The 23,404-nt window shown below is 36.2% G+C and overlaps 1 protein-coding gene across 1 annotated transcript in view; it reads left to right on the forward strand.

The window, feature by feature from the left end:
- The window catches only part of ROCK1 (Rho associated coiled-coil containing protein kinase 1), a 146,066-nt gene that overhangs the window by 100,966 nt on the left and 21,696 nt on the right, over nt 1-23,404 (forward strand). Inside the window, exons 16-22 of the mRNA XM_065890480.1 lie at nt 18-264; nt 8,384-8,490; nt 9,932-10,082; nt 12,115-12,275; nt 14,436-14,620; nt 16,296-16,365; nt 18,894-18,988. Of these exons, the coding sequence (XP_065746552.1) occupies nt 18-264; nt 8,384-8,490; nt 9,932-10,082; nt 12,115-12,275; nt 14,436-14,620; nt 16,296-16,365; nt 18,894-18,988 (1,016 nt within the window). The remainder of the gene's footprint in view (nt 1-17; nt 265-8,383; nt 8,491-9,931; nt 10,083-12,114; nt 12,276-14,435; nt 14,621-16,295; nt 16,366-18,893; nt 18,989-23,404) is intronic.

Consider the following 23,404-nt stretch of genomic DNA (forward strand, 5'->3'; position numbering starts at 1 on the left):
CTCTCTTTTTTAATTAGCTAGAAGAAGCCAATGACTTACTTAGGACAGAATCAGACACAGCTGTAAGATTAAGGAAGAGTCACACCGAGATGAGCAAATCAATTACTCAGCTAGAGTCCCTGAATAGAGAATTGCAGGAGAGAAATAGAATTTTGGAGAATTCCAAGTCACAAATGGACAAGGATTATTACCAGCTGCAAGCTGTATTAGAAGCTGAACGAAGAGACAGAGGTCATGATTCTGAGATGATTGGAGACCTGCAAGGTAATATTTTTTCTTACTCTGGTAAAATAGACATAAAATTTACTTTTTAGCCATTTTTAAGTATACAGTTCAGTGGCATAAAATACATTCACATTGTCATGCAACAATCACTACTGTCCATCTCCAGAACTTTTTTTATCATTCCAAACTAAAAAATCTATACCCATTAAATCTATACCCCATTTCCCACTCTCCCCAGCCCCTGGTAACCACCATTCTACTTTATGTCTCTGAATTTGACTACCTCATAGAAGTTATTATTTATCCTTTTGTGTCTGTCTTATTCCAGTTAGCTTAATGTCTTCAAGATTCATCCATGTTGTGGCATGTATCAGAATTTCTTTCCTCTTCAAGGTTATATACTGTTCCATTGTATTTATACCATATATATCACATTTTGTTTATCAATGGAAGGTAATTTTTTTAATTTATATATATTTTTAATTTATATTTTAATTGTAGCTAAAAACATAAAATTTACCATCTTAATTTTTAAGTGTGTAAGGTGATATATTTTTGATCATATTGTCCTCATAAAGAAAATGACCTTGGCCCCCATACACTGTAGGTAGGAATGTAAATTGGTGCAGCCACTCTGGAAATTGCCAAGATAGGGAAACAACCTAAATGTCCATCAACAGACGAAAGGATAAAGAAGATGTGGTATATATATACTACAGAATACACTACTCAGCTATTAAAAAAAGAATGAAATTTTCCCATATGCAGCAACATGGATGGACTTGGAGAGCATTATGCTAAGTGAAATAAGTCAGAGAAAGACAAATACTGTATATCACTTATATGTGGAATCTAAAAAGTACAGCAAACTAGTGAATATAACAGAAAAGCAGGCTCACAGATGTAGAAAACAAACTACTGGTTACCAGTGGGGGGAGGGGCAATTAAGAGGTACAAACTATTAGGTATAAAATAAGCTACAAGGATATATTGTACAACCTGGGGAATATAGCCAATATTTTATAATAGCTGTAAATGGAGTATAACCTTTAAAAATTATGAATTACTATATAGTACACCTGTAATTTATATAATATTGTACATCAGCTATACTTCAATAAAAAAGAAAGAAAATGACCTTGCTAATACTGGAAATGGTTAGCATTCTTTCTGTTTCAGGATAATTTGTATCAAATTGTAATTTCTTCACTCTCTCAGGCACCCTTGTGATGGAGGTAATGTGAATATTTCCAATTTTACAGCCAGTTACTGAAAAGTTAATTTTTTTTTTTTTTTTTTTTTGCTGTACGCGGGCCTCTCACTGCTGCGGCCTCTCCCGTTGCGGAACACAGGTTCCGGACGCGCAGGCTCAGTGGCCGTGGCTCACGGGCCCAGACGCTCCGCGGCATGTGGGATCTTCCCGGACCGGGGCAGGAACCCGTGTCCCCTGCATCGGCAGGCGGATTCTTAACCACTGTGCCACCAGGGAAGTCCCTGAAAACTTATTTTTTTTTTTTTTTCCAGTACACGGGCCTCTCACTGTTGTGGCCTCTCCCATTGCGGAGCACAGGCTCCGGACGCGCAGGCTCAGTGGCCATGGCTCACGGGCCCAGCCGTTCCACGGCATGTGGGATCTTCCCGGACCGGGGCATGAACCCGTGTCCCCTGCATCGGCAGGTGGACTCAACCACTGAGCCACCAGGGAAGCCCTGAAAACTTAATTTTTAAAAGTGCCCAATTCACAAAAGTCTTACTCATAGTGGAACTAACCAGGCAGAGAAGATTATCACTATTAAAACCTGGGAATTCCTCATGCATTGTTGGTAGAAATAGAAATTAAACTGCAGAAAGGGAATCCCATTGCAAATAAAGAATTCGGTACTTGGAAAGGTTAGGACTAGAGATATCAGCAGCCTTTGTGGTCTAAAAGTTTCCTTTTAGACTCACAAACTGTTCATGGTAATAAAATCATTTTGTTTTCAACAAGATTCCTGGCTTCCACTTCTCACATTTTTTTCTGTTTCTGTCAGCATCAGCATCCATACTACCTAATCAAAACAGATATGCATGGAAGTTGCCAGATCTTTCAGGGAAAATTAGGGGGTGGGATAGTCCATTTTAACCTAAGTCAGAGGATGTGAACATAGTTTGGGGTCTCATGGGGCTTGATGATTAGCTGTAATTCTGTGGAGAGAGGTCAGGGTCAGTTTTTGGACTTTGGAAACAGAAATTAGGATCTCCTGTTGGTTCTTAGCTGAGGAGTGTTCTGCAATCTTATTTCTCAGGGACTAGGCTTAAAATAGATCTGAATATAACCAAGAAAGTATCCTCATTATATATATTAGGAAAAGCCTCATACTCCACTTCCTTAAATTGCTTCTCTAGGCCTCTTCATATTACAGCTTATTAGCTGTGTGCAGGTCACTTCTTCTGCTTTATTTATCAACCAAGAAGATTAGGCGACCCCTATAAATTCTTTCAATTCTAAAATTCTTTAAGTGTGTGATTTTCCAGATAATGCTGAGCTTGAAGTGCTTGCTTTCAAGGACGAGACCATCATTATGTGTTCATCAACAGTGGTTTTAAGTGACTCTGTTGTTTAGATATTGGTGAAGTTAAGGAAGATTCATAGCATGACCTATTGTTGATGTTTATCCTTTTTCAATGCTTTCTTTAAGGTTTATTTTTTAATTTAAATGTGAATCAAAGTTCACATACATTAAAAAGCACAAAACTTATATGAGCCTCAACATACAAGGTGCATTGTGGTAAAACATGCACACACGCAAACATAAAATTTTTATGTTGATTTTTTTATGGTGGTTAAGACATTTCAGATCCCTCAGGTATAAATTTCTTATAGTTTGGGAGGCTAGCCTTGTGGCACAGTAACAATTGTTGCCTAGTTGAATGCTCTCCATGTACACTATTGAGCAGAAGCTTCTTCATGTGTATGGGAAATGACTTCCCAAATATAATTGGATAGTATATACTTTAGGTTTTGTGGGCCACATACGATCTCTGTTACATAGTCTTCTGTTTTGCTTTTTATAAGCCTTTAAAAATGACAAAAACATTCTTAGCTTCATGTCTATAGGGAAATAGGCTGAGGGAATAGTATATCATAGTGTAATGCACTTTTGTTTTTAACTGTTACATGGGCATTTGGAAATTGTGTAAGTTTTTTACTAAGTATGTTTTTGGATTTGACTTTTGGAAGAAAAACAATAGATCCATTTTCTAATCTAACCAGTTTTCTAAGACTCCATTTATTCTTTGTGTCTTTGATTTGCCAAATTTTGAAACATATTTTAAAAGTTAACACTATGACTGTAGTCTTTTTTCTCATAGCCCCCTTGTATTTCTAACAGCTTTTTTTATATTGTTTTATTGAGGTGAAATTCATATAACATAAAATTAACCATTTAAAAGTGTACAATTCAGTGGCATTCAGTACATTCACAGTGTTGTACAACCACCTTGTCTATCTAGTTCCAAAACATTTTCATTAACCCAGAAGAAAACCTTGTACCCATTAAGCTTTCCTTCCCTATATGCCCCTCTACCTAGCCCCTAGCAACCACCAATCTGTTTTATATTTCTGAATTTACTTGTTCTGGATATTTCATATAAATGACATCATACAATATGTGACCTTTTGTATCAGGCTTCTTTCACTTAGCATATATATATATATATATTTTTTTTTGCTGTACGCGGGCCTCTCACTGTTGTGGCCTCTCCTGTTGCAGAGCACAGACTCCGGACGCGCAGGCTCAGCGGCCATGGCTCACGGGCCTAGCCGCTCCGCGGCATGTGGGATCTTCCCGAACCGGGGCACGAACCCGTGTCCCCTGCATCAGCAGGCGGACTCTCAACCACTGTGCCACCAGGGAAGCCCGATGAAGTCCAGTTTAATATATGTTGCTTATGCTTTTGGTGTCATATCGTAATACATTGCCAAATTGAGCATCATGAAGGTTTACCCCTATGTCTTCTTCTAAAAATTGTATGGTTTTAGCATTTATATTTAGGTCTCTGACTAACTTGAGTTAATTTTTGTATATGGTATGATGTGTAGGGGTCCAATTTCATTCTTTTACATGTGGATATCTGGTTGTCCCAGTACCATTTGTTGAAGAGACTACTTTTTCCCCCACTGAATGGTCTTGGCATCATTGTTGAAAATCAATTGGCTATAGGTATACAGTTTTGTTTCTAGATTCTCAATTCTATTCAGTTGGTCTATATGTCTGTTCTTAGACCAGTACCACACTGTTTTGGTCACTGTAGCTTTACAGCAAGTTTTGAAATTGGAAGTTTGAGTTCTTCAGCTTTGTTGTTCTTTTTCAATGCTGTTTTAGATATTCCAGTCTGCAAGTAATTCCATATCAATGTGAGGATCTGCTTTTCCATATCTGCATAAAATATCTTTGGAGTTTTTATAGGGATTGCATTGAATCTATAGATTGCTTTGGGTAGTATTGCCAATCCTAACATATTAAGACTTATAATCCATGAACACAGGATATACTTCCGTTTATTTTGGTATTTAAAAATTTCATTTCAGCATTTATTTATTTATTTATTTATTAGTTTCAGTGTACAAGTCTTACACCTCCTTGGTTAAATTATTCCTAGGTATTTTGTTCTTTTTGATGCTGTTATAAATGGAATTATCTTAGTTTTCCTTTTGTATTGTTTATTAAGTATGGTGTTAGCTGTGGATATTTCATAATACCCTGCTTTTGTATATTTTTAATGCAGCATTGTTTGGTGTGTTAAGGTTTTATGACTTCTGTATCTTCTTACTGGATTAAAATTGTATTATAGATGATATTAAATATATCTGACCTTGAGGGATTTTTCCCTTAATTTGCACTTTCCTGTTGTATCTTGCCCGTTTATTTATTTATTTGTTTGTTTATGTATATATATAATTTTGTTTAAATTTATTTATATTTTTGGCTGCGTTGGGTCTTCATTGCTGTGTGTGGGCTTTCTCTAGTTGCAGCGAGCAGGGGCTACTCTTCCTTGCGGCACGCGGGCTTCTCATTGCGGTGGCTTCTTTTGTTGCAGAGCACAGGCTCTAGGCACACGGGCTTCAGTAGTTGTGGCGCATGGGCTCAGTAGTTGTGGCTCACAGGCTGTAGAGCGCATGTTCAGTAGTTGTGGTGCATGGGCTTAGTTGCTCAGAAGCATGTGGGATCTTCCCGGAGCAGGGATCGAACCCGTGTCCCCTGCATTGGCAGGCAGATTCTTAACCACTGCACCACAAGGGAAGTCCCCATTCCTTTGTTTTTAATTTTTATATAGAGTTGATGGGCCTCAAATTTAGATAGTAGATTTCATATTTGGGGATTTTAACATATTTAGATTTTTCACAGTGAGTTTTTTTTTGTTTCTGTTTTTGAGACTTAACATACCTGTACATATTAAAATAAATAAAAAATATGTATCTGGAAAAATTTTCACAGCATGAACACACCCATATAGAAACTGAATATTACCAGCAGCCCAGAAGTTCCCTTGTACTTCTGCTTAGTCACTAATCCTTTTTCCCCGAAGTAATCACTGTTCTGACTTCTAACACATAAGTTAGTTTTGCTTGTTTTTGAACTTTTATATATGGAATCATGCAGAAAACACTCCTTTGTTTCTGGTTTATTTCATTCAACATTGTTTGTGAGGTTCATCCATATTGTTGTATATGGCAGTAGTTTGTTCTTCTTGCTGTATAGTACTCCATGTATTTTGTAATTTATCAGTTATTTATCAGTTTTTTTGTGGTAATGGCTTTTAAATCAGATATTCTGATTGTTTCTCTTCGGGGATTATTATGAATAATGCTGATATGAACTTTCTTGTACATATTCTTTGGTAATCATACATATGCTTCCTTTTGGTATATACCTAGAAGTGGTAGAACCATAGAGTATATTTAGCTTTAGTAAATACGTCCAAGTATTTCAAAGTAGGTGCACCAGTTTACATTCACCAGCAATGTATGAGAGTTCTGGTTGTTTCACTGCCTCCTCAAGGATAGTACTCACCCCACTGAGTTTTGTCAGTCTTACTGTTTTAGCCATCCAGGTGGAGCCTGATGGTATTTCCTTAGGGGTTAGTTTCCATTTCCCTGGTGTCCGAGATTGAGCAACTTTTCACATGTTTATTGGCAATTTGTGATATGCTCTTCAAGTCTTTTGCCCCCCCCACTTTTCTTATTGGATTGTTTGCTTTTTTCTTGTTGGTTTGTGGAAGTCCTAGATATTAGTCCCTTATCAAATTTATGTACCATAATTATCTTCTTCCACTCTGTGGTTTTCCTTTTCACTCTTAAATCCTGTCTGCCAATGAACAGGAGGTCTTACTTTTCTTATTTTTAATGTAGTCCTATTTTTTTTTCTTTTGTGGTCAGTGCTATTTAGTGTGGCCTATTGAATTCTTTGATTAAATCATGAGGATATTATTCCCTATTTTCCTCTAGAAGCTTTATTGTTTTGATCTGCTTAGGTTATGATCCCTGATATTTTGGTTCTTATTCCTTCTACTGTATGTATATATATATATATATATATATATATTAATGTGAAGCTTTTTTGCTTTCATGTATTGTACAGACAAGTTATAGTTTCTTCCTAGCATTTTTAAAAAAATACAATAAATGAGGAAAATAAAATATATTTAACATACCTTTTATAAAGTTACTAGGACTCTAATGAATTCAACCCATATATTTTCATTACTTTGTCTTCTTGAGAGTTGGTTTATATGAACAACTACTACACAGAAATTCAGTTTAACCTGAGTATACTATCTTTCTACAGATTTTTAAAACCTATTATTTATTATAAATACAGGAAGAAGCATTTTTTAAATAGCACTTTAACATTTAAACATCTTGCCATGTTTGCTTTATCTCTCTCCATACAAACACACACATTCTCTGTATTTTTGCTCAACCATTTGAAAGAAACTAGCAGGTGTTTCTTTCTCCTATATGAAAATATTCCTATGTGAACAGAATGCCACATTGCCTGTGTGTGTAAATAAAATTGCTTCATTGCTCTCTAGATCCTAGAACTAGCCTACCAGACAAGCCTTATCACGTGCCAAAGATTTAATATTCATTTGTTCATTAAAGAACTACTTCAGGGGCTTCCCTGGTGGCACAGTGGTTGAGAGTCCGCCTGCCGATGCAGGGGAGCAGGGGACACGGGTTTGTGCCCCGGTCCGGGAAGATCCCACATGCCACGGAGCAGCTGGGCCCGTGAGCCATGGCCGCTGAGCCTGCGTGTCCGGAGCCTGTGCTCCACAATGGGAGAGGCCCCAACAGTGAGAGGCCCGTGTACCAGAAAAAAAAAAAAAAACTACTTCAGAAACAGTAAAATATAGGAAGCAGGTTGAGTGCCTTGAAGACTTTGGCAAGTACTGCAAGTTAAACACTAAACTGTAAGAAGTACAAATTTTTTCCGGGTCTTTTAGGGTGCTTTATCCATTTCCCTGTCAAATCTTAGGCCACATTGAATCACAAAATAAGAAAATAGGTTTTTACTTTTGAACTAGACAATATAATTATATTCATATATGTTAGATTCTGCATGTATTAAATTGTGTTTATTAAGTACTTATGCATTAAAAACAAAACGTAAAGCATATCTTAATGAGTAGAGTTTCTAAATATGTGAGTTGCTACCATTGCATGACATGAGCATCAGGTAGGTTAACACTAAGCTTTGTTAGAGGACTTGAATTCCTTAAAACTTAGTTTCTTTAGTAATGGAGTTTTTCTTCATTAAGTTTAAGAGTAATTAAACACTTTTCAGAATGTCTGATACATAAAAAAGCACTTAAATACTTGCCTTAATTAACATGGGGAAAAGAGCACTCGATTAGGACTCAGATCTGATTTCTGGACAAAGCTCAGGCTTATCTCTTTGACCATGTGTAAAATGAATATATACTAGATGATCTCCAACTAGAATTAACATTTTTATCACTATGTATTGTAGTTATTGTATATACTGCTAAGAAAACACTTAATAAATTTCTGTCTGATCAGGAGATTTTAAACTTTTTTTATCTTAATGATAATGCTGGGGAAAAAAGATTTCTCTTTCAGTGACTATGTGACTTGAACTTTTTTCTTACTTGATAGCTCGAATTACATCTTTACAAGAGGAGGTGAAGCATCTCAAACATAATCTTGAAAGAGCGGAAGGAGAAAGAAAAGAGGCTCAAGACATGCTTAATCATTCAGAAAAGGTAAATGATTTAACATATACCAATTATGAGATAGTATTTACTGATTATCAGATATTATAAGATGGTTTTATAAAAGATCATTCATTCCTAATCTTTATATGTTTACATTTCTAGAAGTTTTTATTGTTGGTTGCTGTGTGAAGGTGTATGTGGGTCTTAATTTGGGCTTTTTAGGGTGTTATTTTTTGTTTTGTTTTGTTTGTTTTTTGGGGGTTTTTTGGCGGTACGCGGGCCTCTCACTGTTGGGACCTCTCCCGTTGCGGAGCACCGGCTCCGGACGCGCAGGCTCAGCGGCCATGGCTCACGGGCCTAGCCGCTCTGTGGCATGTGGGATCCTCCCGGACCAGGCACGAACCCGTGTCCCCTGCATCGGCAGGCAGACTCTCAACCACTGCGCCACCAGGGAAGCCCTAGGGTGTTATTTTTATTTGTTTGTTTCTACCCTTGAAGGGTATCAGATAACTGATATTATCTGATCATCACAAATTGCTTTGGTTTGGAGATCCCTCTTCATATAGAATTTTTCCCCCATTTTTTGTACATGGGTAAGATGAAGATGCTGAACCTTACTAATTATGAAGAAGGAAAACAAAGGATTAGTATGTAGTAGACCATGTGTGCCTTTTCCATTTCGTTAGTAAGAGTTAGCAAAATAGTAAAGAGCATACATAATGTAATTGGCCTTTGCATGTAGAATTTTCATAACAGTCAAAAAATGCCATTGGTTATCCTCTGTCCTTACCTTGCTAAGAAAAGGATTGAATAGGTAATATGCAGATTTAGCTTACCTCCCTGAAATGTTGTAGGTTTACTAGATCCTCAGATAAATGATCAGAAAATTCACCACTTATCTTGTCCTTTGGACATGTTTTGTGTCATTCAGAATAGCTTTTTGATGTCTGAGTCTGGTATAAGTTTGGAAATAGGATGAAAGAAGAAGAGTAGAAGTACCCAAACAGGAATGGAATACATGTTGACATTCTTTTGTCAGAGCAAGGTAAATCTAGGTGTAGATGCAATTGTAAATAGAGATCAGTTTTTTTTAATGGTAGCAAAAATTTTTAAATGAACTGAAGAATTGTCCTATTCATTTCTGATCCTCGCAGTGAACCCTCCTGAACATAACAGAACTCTGCCCTGCCATCAGCCATGGCTAATGATTTACATGGGGAGGGGCGGGGGGTAGAAAAAAGGTGATATTTTGCTTTTAATTATATGTACTTATTGTGATTTTTAAAGTAAGACATTATAGATGGTGTGAAATATACAAGAAGTATAAAAATAAAGCTGTGTCTTGAATAAAAATATTTAAGTATATATGGTGTAACATTTCAAGCCAATGTGATTCATGTATTATCTCTTATGGGATATTAATTAATATAAGATTTAATGATGTGCCTCTTGCACAGCATAGTATATGACTCTCATGCTCATTTTACAGGAAAAGAATAACTTAGAAATAGATTTAAACTACAAGCTTAAATCATTACAGCAAAGGTTAGAACAAGAGGTAAATGAACATAAAGTAACCAAAGCTCGTTTAACTGACAAACATCAATCTATTGAAGAGGCCAAGTCTGTTGCAATGTGTGGTAAGTGTCAGTTTTAATATTTTCTACATGATTAGTTTTTAAATAATGCCAACAAAAATATTTTGATTTTGATCAAATTTTATTGTGTAGTAGTTTAAACTCTTAGAAATTATAAATGATGATCTGGGAAAAGTGTGCCTTCCTTTTTTGATACCTTCCATTTTTTAAAATGACAATTTCACCTGCTAGTTCTCTTACTCTACCATTCTCTACTCCCTATACTACCCTCTACTCCCTGTAAAAGTCAGTGGATTCTTATTTCTCCCAGTTTTTCAGCCCTTTCCTTTGTTTTCTTCGAGATCCATTCTGGAACTCATTGTTAATTCATCTGCTTTCTTGCTCTGTACCCTCAACTCTCATTCCTTTGTATTTCCACTGTGTTATGCCTCTAAGCACAACAGATCTAGATCAGACTAGCCGGCCACTTTTCATTGCTTCAAATAGTTCTTCAGATGGATGTTATCCCAATGCCTTGTCTCCAGCCTCAGGTGAGCTGTCATTTTTATATATGTCACTCATATTGAATAGGTAATATGCACATCAGTTTTTCTCCTAAACTTTTATTTCTCTCCTCAAGCTTCCTATGCCATTTCTTTATCACTTTAATTTTAGGTGAACATTCTCCTATTTCAAAAAGAAATTGTGAAATCATAGGTATGAACCCCTCAGAATCTAATTCTCTAACTTAATCAACCTGTCTTACTACTTTACCCATGTTCATTATCTTCCTTCTCATCTTAGAGGAGGGTGATCCTCTTCCTGTCCTTGCTAATATGTTCTAGCTGTATTCAGATCTACCCTCTTATCTCAACTTATTATTTCTTTTTCTCCTCTTTATTCTCAAGCTTTTTTCCTCCACTGAATTTCTTCCTGTCGTAAACATGTACAAGTCTCTCCCATCTTAAAAAAAAAAAAAAGACAAACCCTTGCAGCAACCTGTGATCCTTACTAATTGCCACTGTTTTATTCCATCCCTTTATAGCCAAACTTATAAAAAGATGTCTTCCTTTTCTTCACCTTCTACTCACTTCTTAACCTACTGTAACCTGGAAATGTTACCTGGCGCCTTAAATTCAGTTTATTCAAGGGAAAACGTGTGACCTTATCTATCAGACCTGCCCTTACTCCTATTCTGACTGTCTTGGTTAACGGCTGTCTAGTTTTTATGAGCCCAGGCTTGTAATCAGACAAATCTACTTTGCCTCTTAGCCACTCTGTATTAAAAAAAAAAAAAAAAAATTAGGTGGGAAAATGCATCTAAACTGCCTGTACATAAAAAGCTTTCAATAAATGGGAGATATTATCATGGTTATGGGTGATGGTATTCAACATCCAGGGGCCCAAGCCAGAAATCTGGGAATTATTCAGGAAGTTCCAGTCTGATGGTTTCTATTTTGTCACCTAGAGGACAGTCTGAAAGTGAGAAAGCAGACTTATTAAGTTTGAGACCTGATGGTGCAACTTAAGAGTTGCAGGACCCTAGAAAATTAACCTTCAGAACCTTAGTTACCGTATCTCAAAAAGGGAACCTCACTGTAGACTAATATCTTCTGATAATAATTAAAATAGGTATTATACTATCACGGAATCTTGTCTGAGTTGTATAAATGATTATTACACATCACAGCCTTAAGCTTCGGAAACTTTTCTGGAACAATGCTAGGTATAGATTAATAACCACAATCTTATTTTTCTACTTTTATCTGAACTACCTCCATTCTTCTCCTTAGATACTCCACTTTTTTCCAGCTATACTTTCACCTTCTGGTCTGAAAATGGCACTGAATAGTCTCTCAGATCATTGGTCAAGGGATGGATTTGGGAGATTCGTTATATTTTATGACTCTCTTCCTTTAGAGATCCCACTATACAAATAATTCATAATGTTAGAACTTCTATAATGAATAGCTCTAAAAGAGTCCCAGGATAAAAACAGTAGGGATTTTTGGCACCTAGGTGTCTTACACAGCCCATGAAAGTGAAAAGCATGTCTTTTTCTTTAAATGTACGTTTATAACTTTTTCTTTCACAGAGATGGAAAAAAAGCTGAAGGAAGAGAGGGAAGCTCGAGAGAAGGCTGAAAATAGGGTTGTTCAGATTGAGAAGCAGTGCTCCATGCTAGATGTTGATCTAAAACAATCTCAGCAGAAGCTAGAGCATTTGACTGAAAATAAAGAAAGGATGGAGGATGAAGTAAGAAAAATAATACTAATTTTATTCATCTTATAAAAGAGAATATCATTGTTATGACTAAAAAGTCATTATCTATAATTTAAACAACATGGTGGAGATTTTAATAAAATAACTTGTATGTATCTGTGTTCACTGCTGTAAGGTCACCACTATATCCCTAACTCCTAAAATTTTCATCTTCGTATAGTGAACATTCACACCGTAGGTTCTATACCATTTTGCACTGTGACAGTACAACTGTAAAGTGTCACAGCTCCTCCCCTGAAGAAACTGACCATTTGCTTTTTAAGAGAGAGAGAGAGAGAAAAAAGAAAACCTCTTTATTGTCAGGTATCCAGTAATCCCCAAGAGGAGCATTGTTTTTAGATTTCAAAAGAAGCATTAAACTGTGGAGTCTTGCTTGATTTACATAGATAGAAAGCAGTAAATAAAGAGATAAAATGATATTATATCCTAGTGATTGGTATATGTACTTTATTTATTTTTAAAATTTATTTATTTATTTTATTTATTTTTGGCTGCATTGGGTCTTTGTTCCTGCACGTGGGCTTTCTCTAGTTGTGGTGAGCGGGGGCTGCTTCTCATTGCAGTGGCTTCTCTTGTTGCGGAGCACAGGCTCTAGGCACGCGGGCTTCAGTAGTTGCAGCACGTGGGCTCTGTAGTTGTGGCGCATGGGCTTCGTTGCTCGGCGGCATGTGGGATCTTCCTGGACCAGGGCTCGAACCTGTGTCCCCTGCATTGGCAGGCAGATTCTTAACCACTGCACCACCAGAGAAGCCGGTATATGTACTTTAGAAATTATAAGACCAAAAATAAGTAGTTCACGTATGTAAATTAGAGAAGGGAGAAAGAGAAGATTAGATTAATGAGGAAAGCCTTCACAAAGGAGGAATGGGTTGTCACCTATATTTCAAAGGTTGAGTAAGGCCTGAAAAGGTGATAGTTTGAAAGTCAGAAGCCTGAATTGGTAGAGGGAACATTTTAAGTATAGATAAAAGAGTAATTACTGAATGCTTAAGGAGGTAGGTAAGTGAGGGACAAAAAGCGACTTGATCAAACCAGGAAAGGAGAGACATACTGAGTAGTCATGGGGGAAACCTGGAGGGCAAAGTATTGATAGTTTTTAAAACTATAAAGCTATAGATGAAAACACTCTTTCAGAAAAAGTAATCTGGTAGTGGTATATAGAATGGACAAGAAAGAAGAGAGATTAGAGATACCTAATAGAGCCAGCATGCAGGAAGAATATGTGTTGAAAATTTGGGAGATAATATTCAGTAATTTTAAAATGTAACTTTTGACCACGTGTTATCTGCCTAGCCCTGTGCCAGGAGTTGGGGTATGGAATAAGATGGCTATGGTCTTGACTTCTGTGGAACTTAGAACCCAAAGGGAAAGACAGATATTAAAATTGAATTACAAGTATGACATATTTAAAGAGGACATACCAAGTAGGAGTGTTAGGACTAATCACATCCAGGAGGTAAAGGAGACCTCACTAAGGGTTTGGCATTTAAGAGCTGAAGAAAGAATAAATGAAGAGGGAAAGACAGAGAATAGCCTGTGCAAGAACTGTGTGGTGATGGAGAGTTTGTCACACTGGAGGATCTGAGGAGTATGATTGGATTCAGAGAATGACCAGTGATAATGCTAGGAAAGTAAACAGAATAGATCATGAAGGGCACTGTAACCACTGTAAGAATTTTTCGTTTATTAGTCCTAACGCCTAATAAGTACTTGATAAATATTTATTGAGTTGAACTAAATATATATACAATTTGTTTTATAAACTCTGGAGGGTTGTAGATTAGAGTACAAACATTTATGAAAGAACAGGTAAATTTAAATACCATTTAGGAATGTCCCCCAAAAGTGACTTTTATACTCGCCTTCTCCAAAATTTCCATACAGGTTGGGGTACAAAGAAACCAGATTTCTTTCCCTCCAAGATCTCACATCTGAAATTTGGGAATTAATTTGATTTAACACTAAATTCTGCAGTAATAAATGCATAGAACAGTGGAGACTCATTACAATACTAATATTTTCTACTTGTATAAGGAATTATAATGTACTTGAGATTTGATTAGTATTCTTTCAAATGATGTCTAATAAATTACTAAAAAGATTTACAATCCCAATTATTTTTCTCATTCATAGGTTAAGAATCTATCCCTGCAACTGGAGCAGGAGTCAAATAAGCGACTGTTGTTACAAAATGAATTGAAGACCCACGCATTTGAGGCAGACAATTTAAAAGGTTTAGAAAAGCAGATGAAACAGGAAATAAATACTTTATTGGAAGCAAAGAGATTATTAGAGTTTGAATTAGCTCAGCTTACAAAGTAAGTTTCGGAAATAACATTCTTGATTTCCTTTTTGTGTTTAGCATTTGCTTATGTGTTTCATATTTTATGTGTGTATAGGTTATGTTCTTAGAGTTTGTGAAAGGAAGATTTAGGAAAAAGCATTTAGAAAAAATAAAAGAATTTATTTGCAAAGAAGGTTTGCAAGGGAGTTCAGGCTTTGGAAAGACAGGCTTACTAAATAAAAAACACAGTTATTTAAAGGGGAAAAAAGACATTATCAAGACTAGTGACTTTACAATGTCTGTTTATGGTAGGAAAAACACAGTTTTCTCATATGATTTTCATATCTATGAAAGTCATCATGTTTCTTCACACTAGAATTACAAAAATGAGGAATAACCTTATTATTAAGGATTTAGTACCTTACAGAAAATGTTTAAGGTTTCTTTATTTTAGAGACTAGAATTAGACATGATGGCCCTGTATTTGTTTGTTTGTTTTATTTTGTTTCTTTGGTTCATCTCAAAGTGCAAAATGTTCTTTTTCTTCTATTCTGAGATGTGATGTGCCCGCTTACTTGAAATGGGGACAAAGCAGGGTGTCAGTATGACTTTTGGAATTTGTATAAGGACATGCTTCAGAAATTTAATATCAAAATACCTTATACCAGACCATGAGGTTTTATTTCCTCCAAATTTATGTTATAATGTCTTCATTTGCCAGCTTTGTTTACAACACAGTAATTCCTAGGTAAAATTGCTGGGTTTGATTTTGTCGACTTTATATTGGTGAAATTCTTTTCCCCTTTTAGAGCCACTATTTTTACCAAGTAATGTGTTTTGTAGTTTTCTTCTCCTGAAATAACTTTCACTCAGCATTTAACTAATAATTATTATGTACTTTCTGTCAACCATATGCTGAAAATAAAAAGCTGTTACTATCTAATATGAAAACCTAGCAGCTGCAGATGGAAATGTTCATTGTTGAATAGCTGTCTTTGGGTTGCATTGTGTCTGTCTTTTTAAGTCCTTTCCTCTCTGTGAGCAGTGTTTACGTGTACCTGTCTCTTTATCTGTGTTACTCCTCCTTTGTCAGTTGTTGTTATTGCCTCCCTTCTTACTCCTTACCTGCGTATTCATTTCCACCGCACCCTTGTGCTTAATTGACCATAAAATATAGTACTAAATTATTCTTACTATTTATTAAATATGGTCACGTTTTTAATAGTCTACTTACAGCATAAGACATTTTAAATGTATCCCTAAGAAAGCTTTTCTTTAGAAAAATTTACCAAAAAATATTTTTATTTTTGCATTGTGGATTACTCCACAATTAATAAGTGACCTTCAGTAGAAAACTGTTCCCTCAACTTTTCATAGTATCATTTAATAAGGAGCAGACAGTGTGGCCTAACCAAATATAACTAGTAAAGTAATACTGTATAATGAAGTATGATTTTTTAAATTTTTTGGCTGCACTGCGCAGCATGCGGATCTTACTTCCCCTATCAGGGATCAAACCTGCGTCCCCTGCAGTGGAAGCGCAGGGTCTTAACCACTGGACTGCCAGGGAAGTCCCTGAAGAATGATTTTTTGAAACAAAGGTTACTTTAGTAAACCTTTTTTATTGTAGCAACTTTAAGAAACAAAGAATGATGTAAAGTCTAGTATAAATAGGAGCATTTGTTTACTGTTTTCTCTTTTGTCTAAAGACAATACAGAGGAAATGAAGGACAGATGCGGGAGCTACAAGATCAGCTTGAAGCTGAGCAATATTTCTCGGTGAGAATCATTTTTAACATATAGACTGTTTCAAAACCTGACTTAAAACAAGGTATTTAGATTTTTAATGTGAACTATGATTCTTTTTCAAATAACTGTGAAGTAGTTTTCTCCCCTTCTTTATATCCCCATCTCTGCGTTTCATTTCTGGATCTGAGTTGGTAGTCTGTTTAAGTTGTAAAGAAATGACTGTTTTTGTGCAAATATTTCCAGAATTGCTTTCAAACTGGAGCTACATATAAGACTTTGTTAAGGGTTCTGTCTGCCTGGTAGCAAGCTCTGGTGGTTTAGAGTGCCAGTATTATCATGTGTGGTTCTTGTATACACATTATGGTGGCCTACATACATATATCTCTAGGTATAACTACATACAGTTGTGGGTATAACTAATGTTGAGGAGCTTTTTCCTGTTTTAGCCCTGTGTGCACTTTTATGCATCTGTTATCCTTTTTCTCCATAAAAATCATTTTCTTATTTGTTGCAGGCCAAGTTATTTTCATTACTACTGTTGATGAGCATTTATAGCTAATGCTTTGAGGCTTTATTGAAACCTCTGAATTTTTGTTTACTTCCTCTGGTTGCCAAGCTTGTGCTCTGCCATTTCAACTTAACATTTATCTACCAGCTCCTTTTCTCTTTCAGTGGCAACCACCTTTCCTATGAGCTTTAAGCAGTGTAATTAAATGCATAGAGTTTGAGTTACACTGATAAACATGCCCTAGAAACCAAGTGTGAACAGTATTGGAAGTAATGATTTCTCTAGTAAAAAATCTGGATACCATTAGAGCTCTACAGAATTTCACACAATTAAGAGCTTCATGCTCTACTCTTTTCATCTCCTAATAAATATGATGACTTTCTACTTCTATTTCTTCTTGGCTTATTATACTATCACTGGAATATGTTTTTAAATTAAAAAATAATTCAAGATTGTTGAAAAACTTTTCCCTGAGTGTAAATTAACCTTAACTATTCAGTGTGTGGTACTGACTTCTGCAAAGTGGTCTGTAATATCAAGCACACCTTTTTGTCCCTTGGCTTCCACAGAGTAATCATTCAGTGCCTCCATGTTTGGGGATGGCTGTCAAGTGATTTGTGGTGGTTCCTATGGATTCTTGATTTTTGCCTGTATAAAAACCATACAAAATACTAACCCTGCCTTTAGTTTTGATTTATTCTATTGCTTGTGAGGACTGGGTTAGATGTTGCTAAATTTGATAAGTTATTAGGAACCAAATTTAAGATTTTCTTTAATCTGGGCTTTCAAATCAGGTTATTTTTCTTTTTCTCTCTTCATTGATTACACATATAAATTTCAGTAATTGAAGTCAGAGAAAGGAGATATGAGAATCTGATTCCTAAATGCAGAATGGACTATTTCATTTTAGAAATTGTAAGCACTTAAACTAAAGCCAGCCATCATTCTTCCTTCATTTGCATTCCCATGGAAATGTACTTTTCCCCCTAGAGAAGTGCTATTTCTTAGAGGTATAATTCAGTGTACAGTGTAAAAGTAGTACTCCACAGCTATTTGCTGGTCCTTACTATTTTTTTCCTTATCTTTTAGACTAAAAAGGTTGGTTTAAAAAAAAGACATAGACTTCAGAATTGGAAGTTTACTCTGTAACCTCAGCATCTAACAGTGTGGGTCTAATACTTTTTCATACCTGTTAAATATTTGTTGATGGAGTTGGCAAAAACCTAGTGAATTTTGTAAGAATCATTGTTCTGTACTAAGTATATATTATTCATATGGTGACAGAACATTGATAAATCCTATTTATGGATATTTCTTCTACCTCTCAACCACCCACTTCATCACCCAAGAGAAGTGGTTTCTCTAACATTATTTACTTCAAAAATTGATCTAACTTTTAAATAAGTATTGCTTGCTAAGTTTCTTTATAACGTTTTTCCCAAATCAATATGTTTAATATATTTTTGAGGTATAATTTATATATAATAAATTGTACCCATTTTAAGTGGTTGATAACTTCTGACATATGTGTATACTGTGACCACCACCACAATCAACATATAAAACATTTCCTTCACGGCCCTTTGGAGTCAATCTTCTCCACCCACCTCTATCTGCAGGCAACCACTGATTTGCTTTCTGTCTTATTGATTATTTTCACCTATTCTACAATTTCATATACATGGAATCATGTAGTACACACTCTTTAGCACCTGGTTTCTTTCATACAACTTAACATTTTTTAGGTTTATCATGCTGTATATATTAGTAGTTCATTCCTTTTTATTGTTGAGTAGTATGGGTACATCACAACTTTAAAAATTCATCTGATGATAGATATCTGGGATTGTTTCCAGTTTGGAGCTACCATGAATAAAACTGCAATGAAAATTTATGTATAAGACTCTGTATGGATATATATTTGTATTTGTCCTGGGTAAATACTTAGGAGTGGAATTGTTGGACCATGTGTTAATTGTTTATAAGAAACTACCGAACTGTTTTTTAACCTACCATAAACACTTACTTCTTCTTATCACTTGTTTTGCAGACACTTTATAAAACTCAGGTAAAGGAACTTAAGGAAGAAATTGAAGAAAAAAACAGAGAAAATTCAAAGAAAATACAGGAACTACAAAGTGAAAAGTATGTCCATTTTAGTTTAGAACAAGAATCAGTACTATAGCAAAACATTCTTAAATTTAAGTTTAAAGATAGAGAATAGATGTGCCATTATTCTGATGGCAGTGGAATAGCAAATCTTACTGGGCTAATTCAGAACAAATCAAACTAGATTTAGGCTAAATTTGCCTTTATGGTGAAGAAATGATTTGATACATTAACACTGTAGCGGTTGTACAGAGATTCACTAAATTGTGACAGTAAATTGTTTTCAAGGGTCTCTCAATCTTCAAACATCTATTTGTATATAAATAGTTCACGCTTGGGGCTTCCCTGGTGGCGCAGTGGTTGAGAGTCCGCCTGCCGATGCAGGGGACGCAGGTTCGTGCCCCGGTCCGGGAGGATCCCACATGCCACGGAGCGGTTAGGCCCGTGAGCCATGGCTGCTGAGCCTGTGCTCCGCAATGGGAGAGGCCACAACAGTGAGAGGCCCACATACCGCAAAAAAAAGTTCACGCTGTATTTGCAAGTCATCATTTTATGTTAGGTAAAGGTATGCAGGGTCTTCCTCTTAGTATTATAATGCAGGTTAATTTCCATTGCATGTGTGCCTAGGGCCTTACAAGGAGGTGATCTTAGAAAGCTATTAAGTGTAACAACTGCTCATAGCTAGATAGTGTGAGAACAGACATTGAAACTAGTTTTCTCACATTGTTATATTCTTTTCCATATAACCACCTTTGAAAGAAATAAAAAATTTTAACTTTTATTGTTGAAGCAAACAAATACATAAAATAGCAAAACATGTACAGTTTTATAAATTATATGACAAATATCATTATAACCACCACCCATGAACAAAATCTACCTCAGAAGCCCACTATATCCCCGCTTCTGCTTATGCCTCTTCCCTCCCCACCACAAGAGTAATCACTATCCTGATACTTATTTGTTGAAGGAACTGAATCATTTGTCCTGTATAGTTTTCCTCAGTTATGATTTTGCTGATTCTGTTTCCATAGTCAGTTGAACATTTTCGTCATCCTTCTGTGTTTTTTGCAAATCAATGGTTAAATCTAGAGTTTCACTGTTTAGTATGGTACCCACCAATCACATGTAGCCGTTTAAATTTAGTTCATTAAAATAAAATTAAAACTTTAGTTCCTCAGATGTACTAGTCACGACTTAGGTGCTTAATAGTCTTATATGGTCAGTGTCTACCATATTGGACAGCACAAGTGTAGAACATTTCTGTCATCGTAGAAAGTTTTACTGGACACCCCTAATCTGGAGGCTTAAACAGATTCAAATCTGGTTTTTAGAGGGAAGACTACCTCTGTTTTTAGCAACCATTGGCACTCAGTGCTTAGATCCTTAATACATTAGGTAAACTCTAAAGTAGGCACAAAGCTACATTTCCTGGTTTCTCTCTGTGACAGTAGTAAACTACTTTTGTAGAGTATAGTCTGTTGCCTATCATTTGTGTGGTATCTACAATATAATATACAGTCCCAGTTTATATGCATTCACAGTGAAGGGGACACCCAATCTGCTACATACTATATTGTTTCATGGGGTTGATATGTTTTCCCTTGTTTGATCTGTTTAAGAGAAATGTGTTGATCACCACTCTTGTGCTGTGTGCTGTGCTTCATGCCAGTGATATAATTATTAATAAGTTATGGCTCTTACCATCAAGTGCTTCAGAATCTAGTCAGGAAACACAGACATAATTAAGGTAGGTGGCTATGACAAAGTGCTATTGGAATATACTGAAGGGGTATATACCTCATCTTACCATCTGGGATTCAGAGAACATTCCCCAGGTGACAACTAAGCAGAGTAGAATTCACCAGGGAATGGGATATGGGTTGAGAACAGTATAGGCAAAAGCCAGTGTGTGATTTGGGAGCAGCAAATGCTTTCATTTGCCGGTAGGGAGACAGTTGGTGACAGATGAGGCTGGAGAGATAAACCTGAGTCAGATTACAAAGGGCTTGTGTGTCATTGGGAATTATCAACATTGAAGAGTGGAAGATTTTATTTTTTTTGCCATTCTCTATTATATATCCACATCACCTAGATCAGAGCTGGGCAAATAATAAGTATTCAATAAATATTCAATGAATAAATGTAAATTTAGCTAGGGATTGACAAGATAGGGTTTTAGAAGTCTCCAGTCTTTAGAGAATGGATTGGAGTGAGGCAAAGCTGGGTGGATATAGGGAGTCCAGTTATACTGCCATAGGAATAATCTAGATATACAATTATAGTGGAAGTTGGCAGTAAAAGGAGGGGCAAGTGCATAGGAAAAAATAAGAAAGTAGAAGCAATAGGAGTTGTAGATTTGAAGGTATGGGGATAAAAGTTAGGGAAAATTTCAGGTCAGCTCAAGTTTCTGACCAGGACAATTGGGTTGTTGGTAGTGGTAGTCCCTAAGCTAAAATACCAGTTTGGGGGAATGAGAGCAAACAAGGTTATTTCTATTTCACACCTACTGAGTTTGAGGTGCCTATGGGATGTCCAAAGAGAAATGGATACCAGACATTGGCATTATTGCTTTAAAACTCAAAGACAAGGACTTGAAGCCAATTCAACAGTCATTTCATGCTGAAACCAAGATAGATGACATTTATTAAGACGGTTGTGTTTGTCAGGGTTTATGAACTCTTGAGCCTGTGATACCATACATGTAACTGGGTTGAAGTTAGTTGGATCTAAGTATCGATAGCATCCATTGCGTGAGTGTGAGGATTATAACAAACTGAAGAGTTCATGTCCTCAGTTCTGAGCATTTGCTGCCACATGGTAGCACTGACCCAGTATTTCAAGATCTTCTGATTTTTCAAGAGAAGCCAGGAATCTCAGTTTTTATGTAAAATATTGGCCCAAATTTATTTTTAAGTGTGTATGTGTGCGTGCATGCATGTGCACGCACATGCAGGTACAGAAAGGAGGTAGGAGGGGACATTTATATGGACTCATTTGGCTCTCTCAAGCAACAAGTTGTAACCCCTAGTATAGGATAAGGAATGGGCAGAGGAAGGGAAAGTATAAAGTCACCCATAATACAAAAGGAAAGCAGAGTGGGGTATCACAAATGCCAGGGGAATAGAATATTTCAAAAAAGAGAAAGTGACTTAAAATTCCAAATACTCAGAAAGGTCAAGTAAAAAATAAATTGTCCCATTATATTTAAGGTTGTTATCTTGTTGAAAACAGCTCGTAAATAGTGATGACAATATTGATAGGTACTATACTGAAGTAGACTGAGAAGGGTAGAAGTGGGAAGGGTAGAAGTACAGAGAGAGTAGAAAGCAGCCACATTGACCTCTTTACTATTCACAAACCAGTCTGTTACTCTTCTGCCTCAGGGCCTTTGGACTTGCTCATCCCTCTGCCTGGAACATTTTCCTTTGAATATCCACATGGGTGCTTCCTTTACACTCTTCAGGTCTAGGCCTAAATGTAATCTCGAGAGACCTTCCCTGAACACTCTTTCAAAAATTGAGAATGCCCTCACTTTACTACCTAGCTGCCCAGCTCAGTACTTTCTTCCTTGTTTTATTTTTACCTTAGCACTTATCTCTTCCTAATATATTATAGAATTTGCTTACTTATTCTGTTGGTTTTCTCTTTCCATTCAAACTTAAGCTCAACAAAGGAAGGAATTTTCAGTTGTTTTGTTCTTAACTCCAATTCACTGCTATATGCCTAGAATCTAGAATTGTACCTAGAACATTGTAGATGCTCAGTAAATATTTATTAAATCAAAAAATTCAAGAAACATAGTTGTTAAGGCAAGAAGCTATGGTTGTAGCTGGAGGAGACTGTGAAGGAGCGTCATTTCTTTTTAAAGATAGCGGAAATTTGAGCATTGGACATGGCAAGGAAATCAGAGTGGAAAAAGTTGCACATCTGTTCACTGATTCAAACAAAATTTCTGAGCACTTTCTATGGGCCAGATGCTTTTCTAGGCATTTGGAATATAGCAGTGAATAAGAACAAAGCCTCTGCTTATAATCTTATAATCTAGAAGCATAGGGAATTATTGATAAATTGATTTCTTAAAGGAGATAGGAGAATAAAAGTGAGAGATTGGCCTTAAACATCAATAAAGACAGGTCTTTTACTATGGATAGTTGTGAAGGAAGTCTGGATGAATGTAGTTGCAGATAATTTATCTGAACCTGATGCAAAGCAGTAACCCCAGATGACAACATGTTATCCATCTGAAGCCCTGCATTACCACCCCTTAGTATTCATGGACTTACCAATAGCAGTATTTTTTTTAGCTTTTCCTAACTCCCCTACTCTTCTAGACAACTATTTTCTATCTTTTTCTCCCTCCTCAAATCAACAACTTCTCCTTGTTCTCATACTCAGCAAATGGCCTTGCTTCCTGGAAGTCATAGAACATCTTCTCTCTTCCACCACCAT

The sequence above is a fragment of the Phocoena phocoena genome, chromosome 13 (assembly GCF_963924675.1).
Source record: "Phocoena phocoena chromosome 13, mPhoPho1.1, whole genome shotgun sequence".
Classification (NCBI taxonomy): domain Eukaryota; kingdom Metazoa; phylum Chordata; class Mammalia; order Artiodactyla; family Phocoenidae; genus Phocoena; species Phocoena phocoena.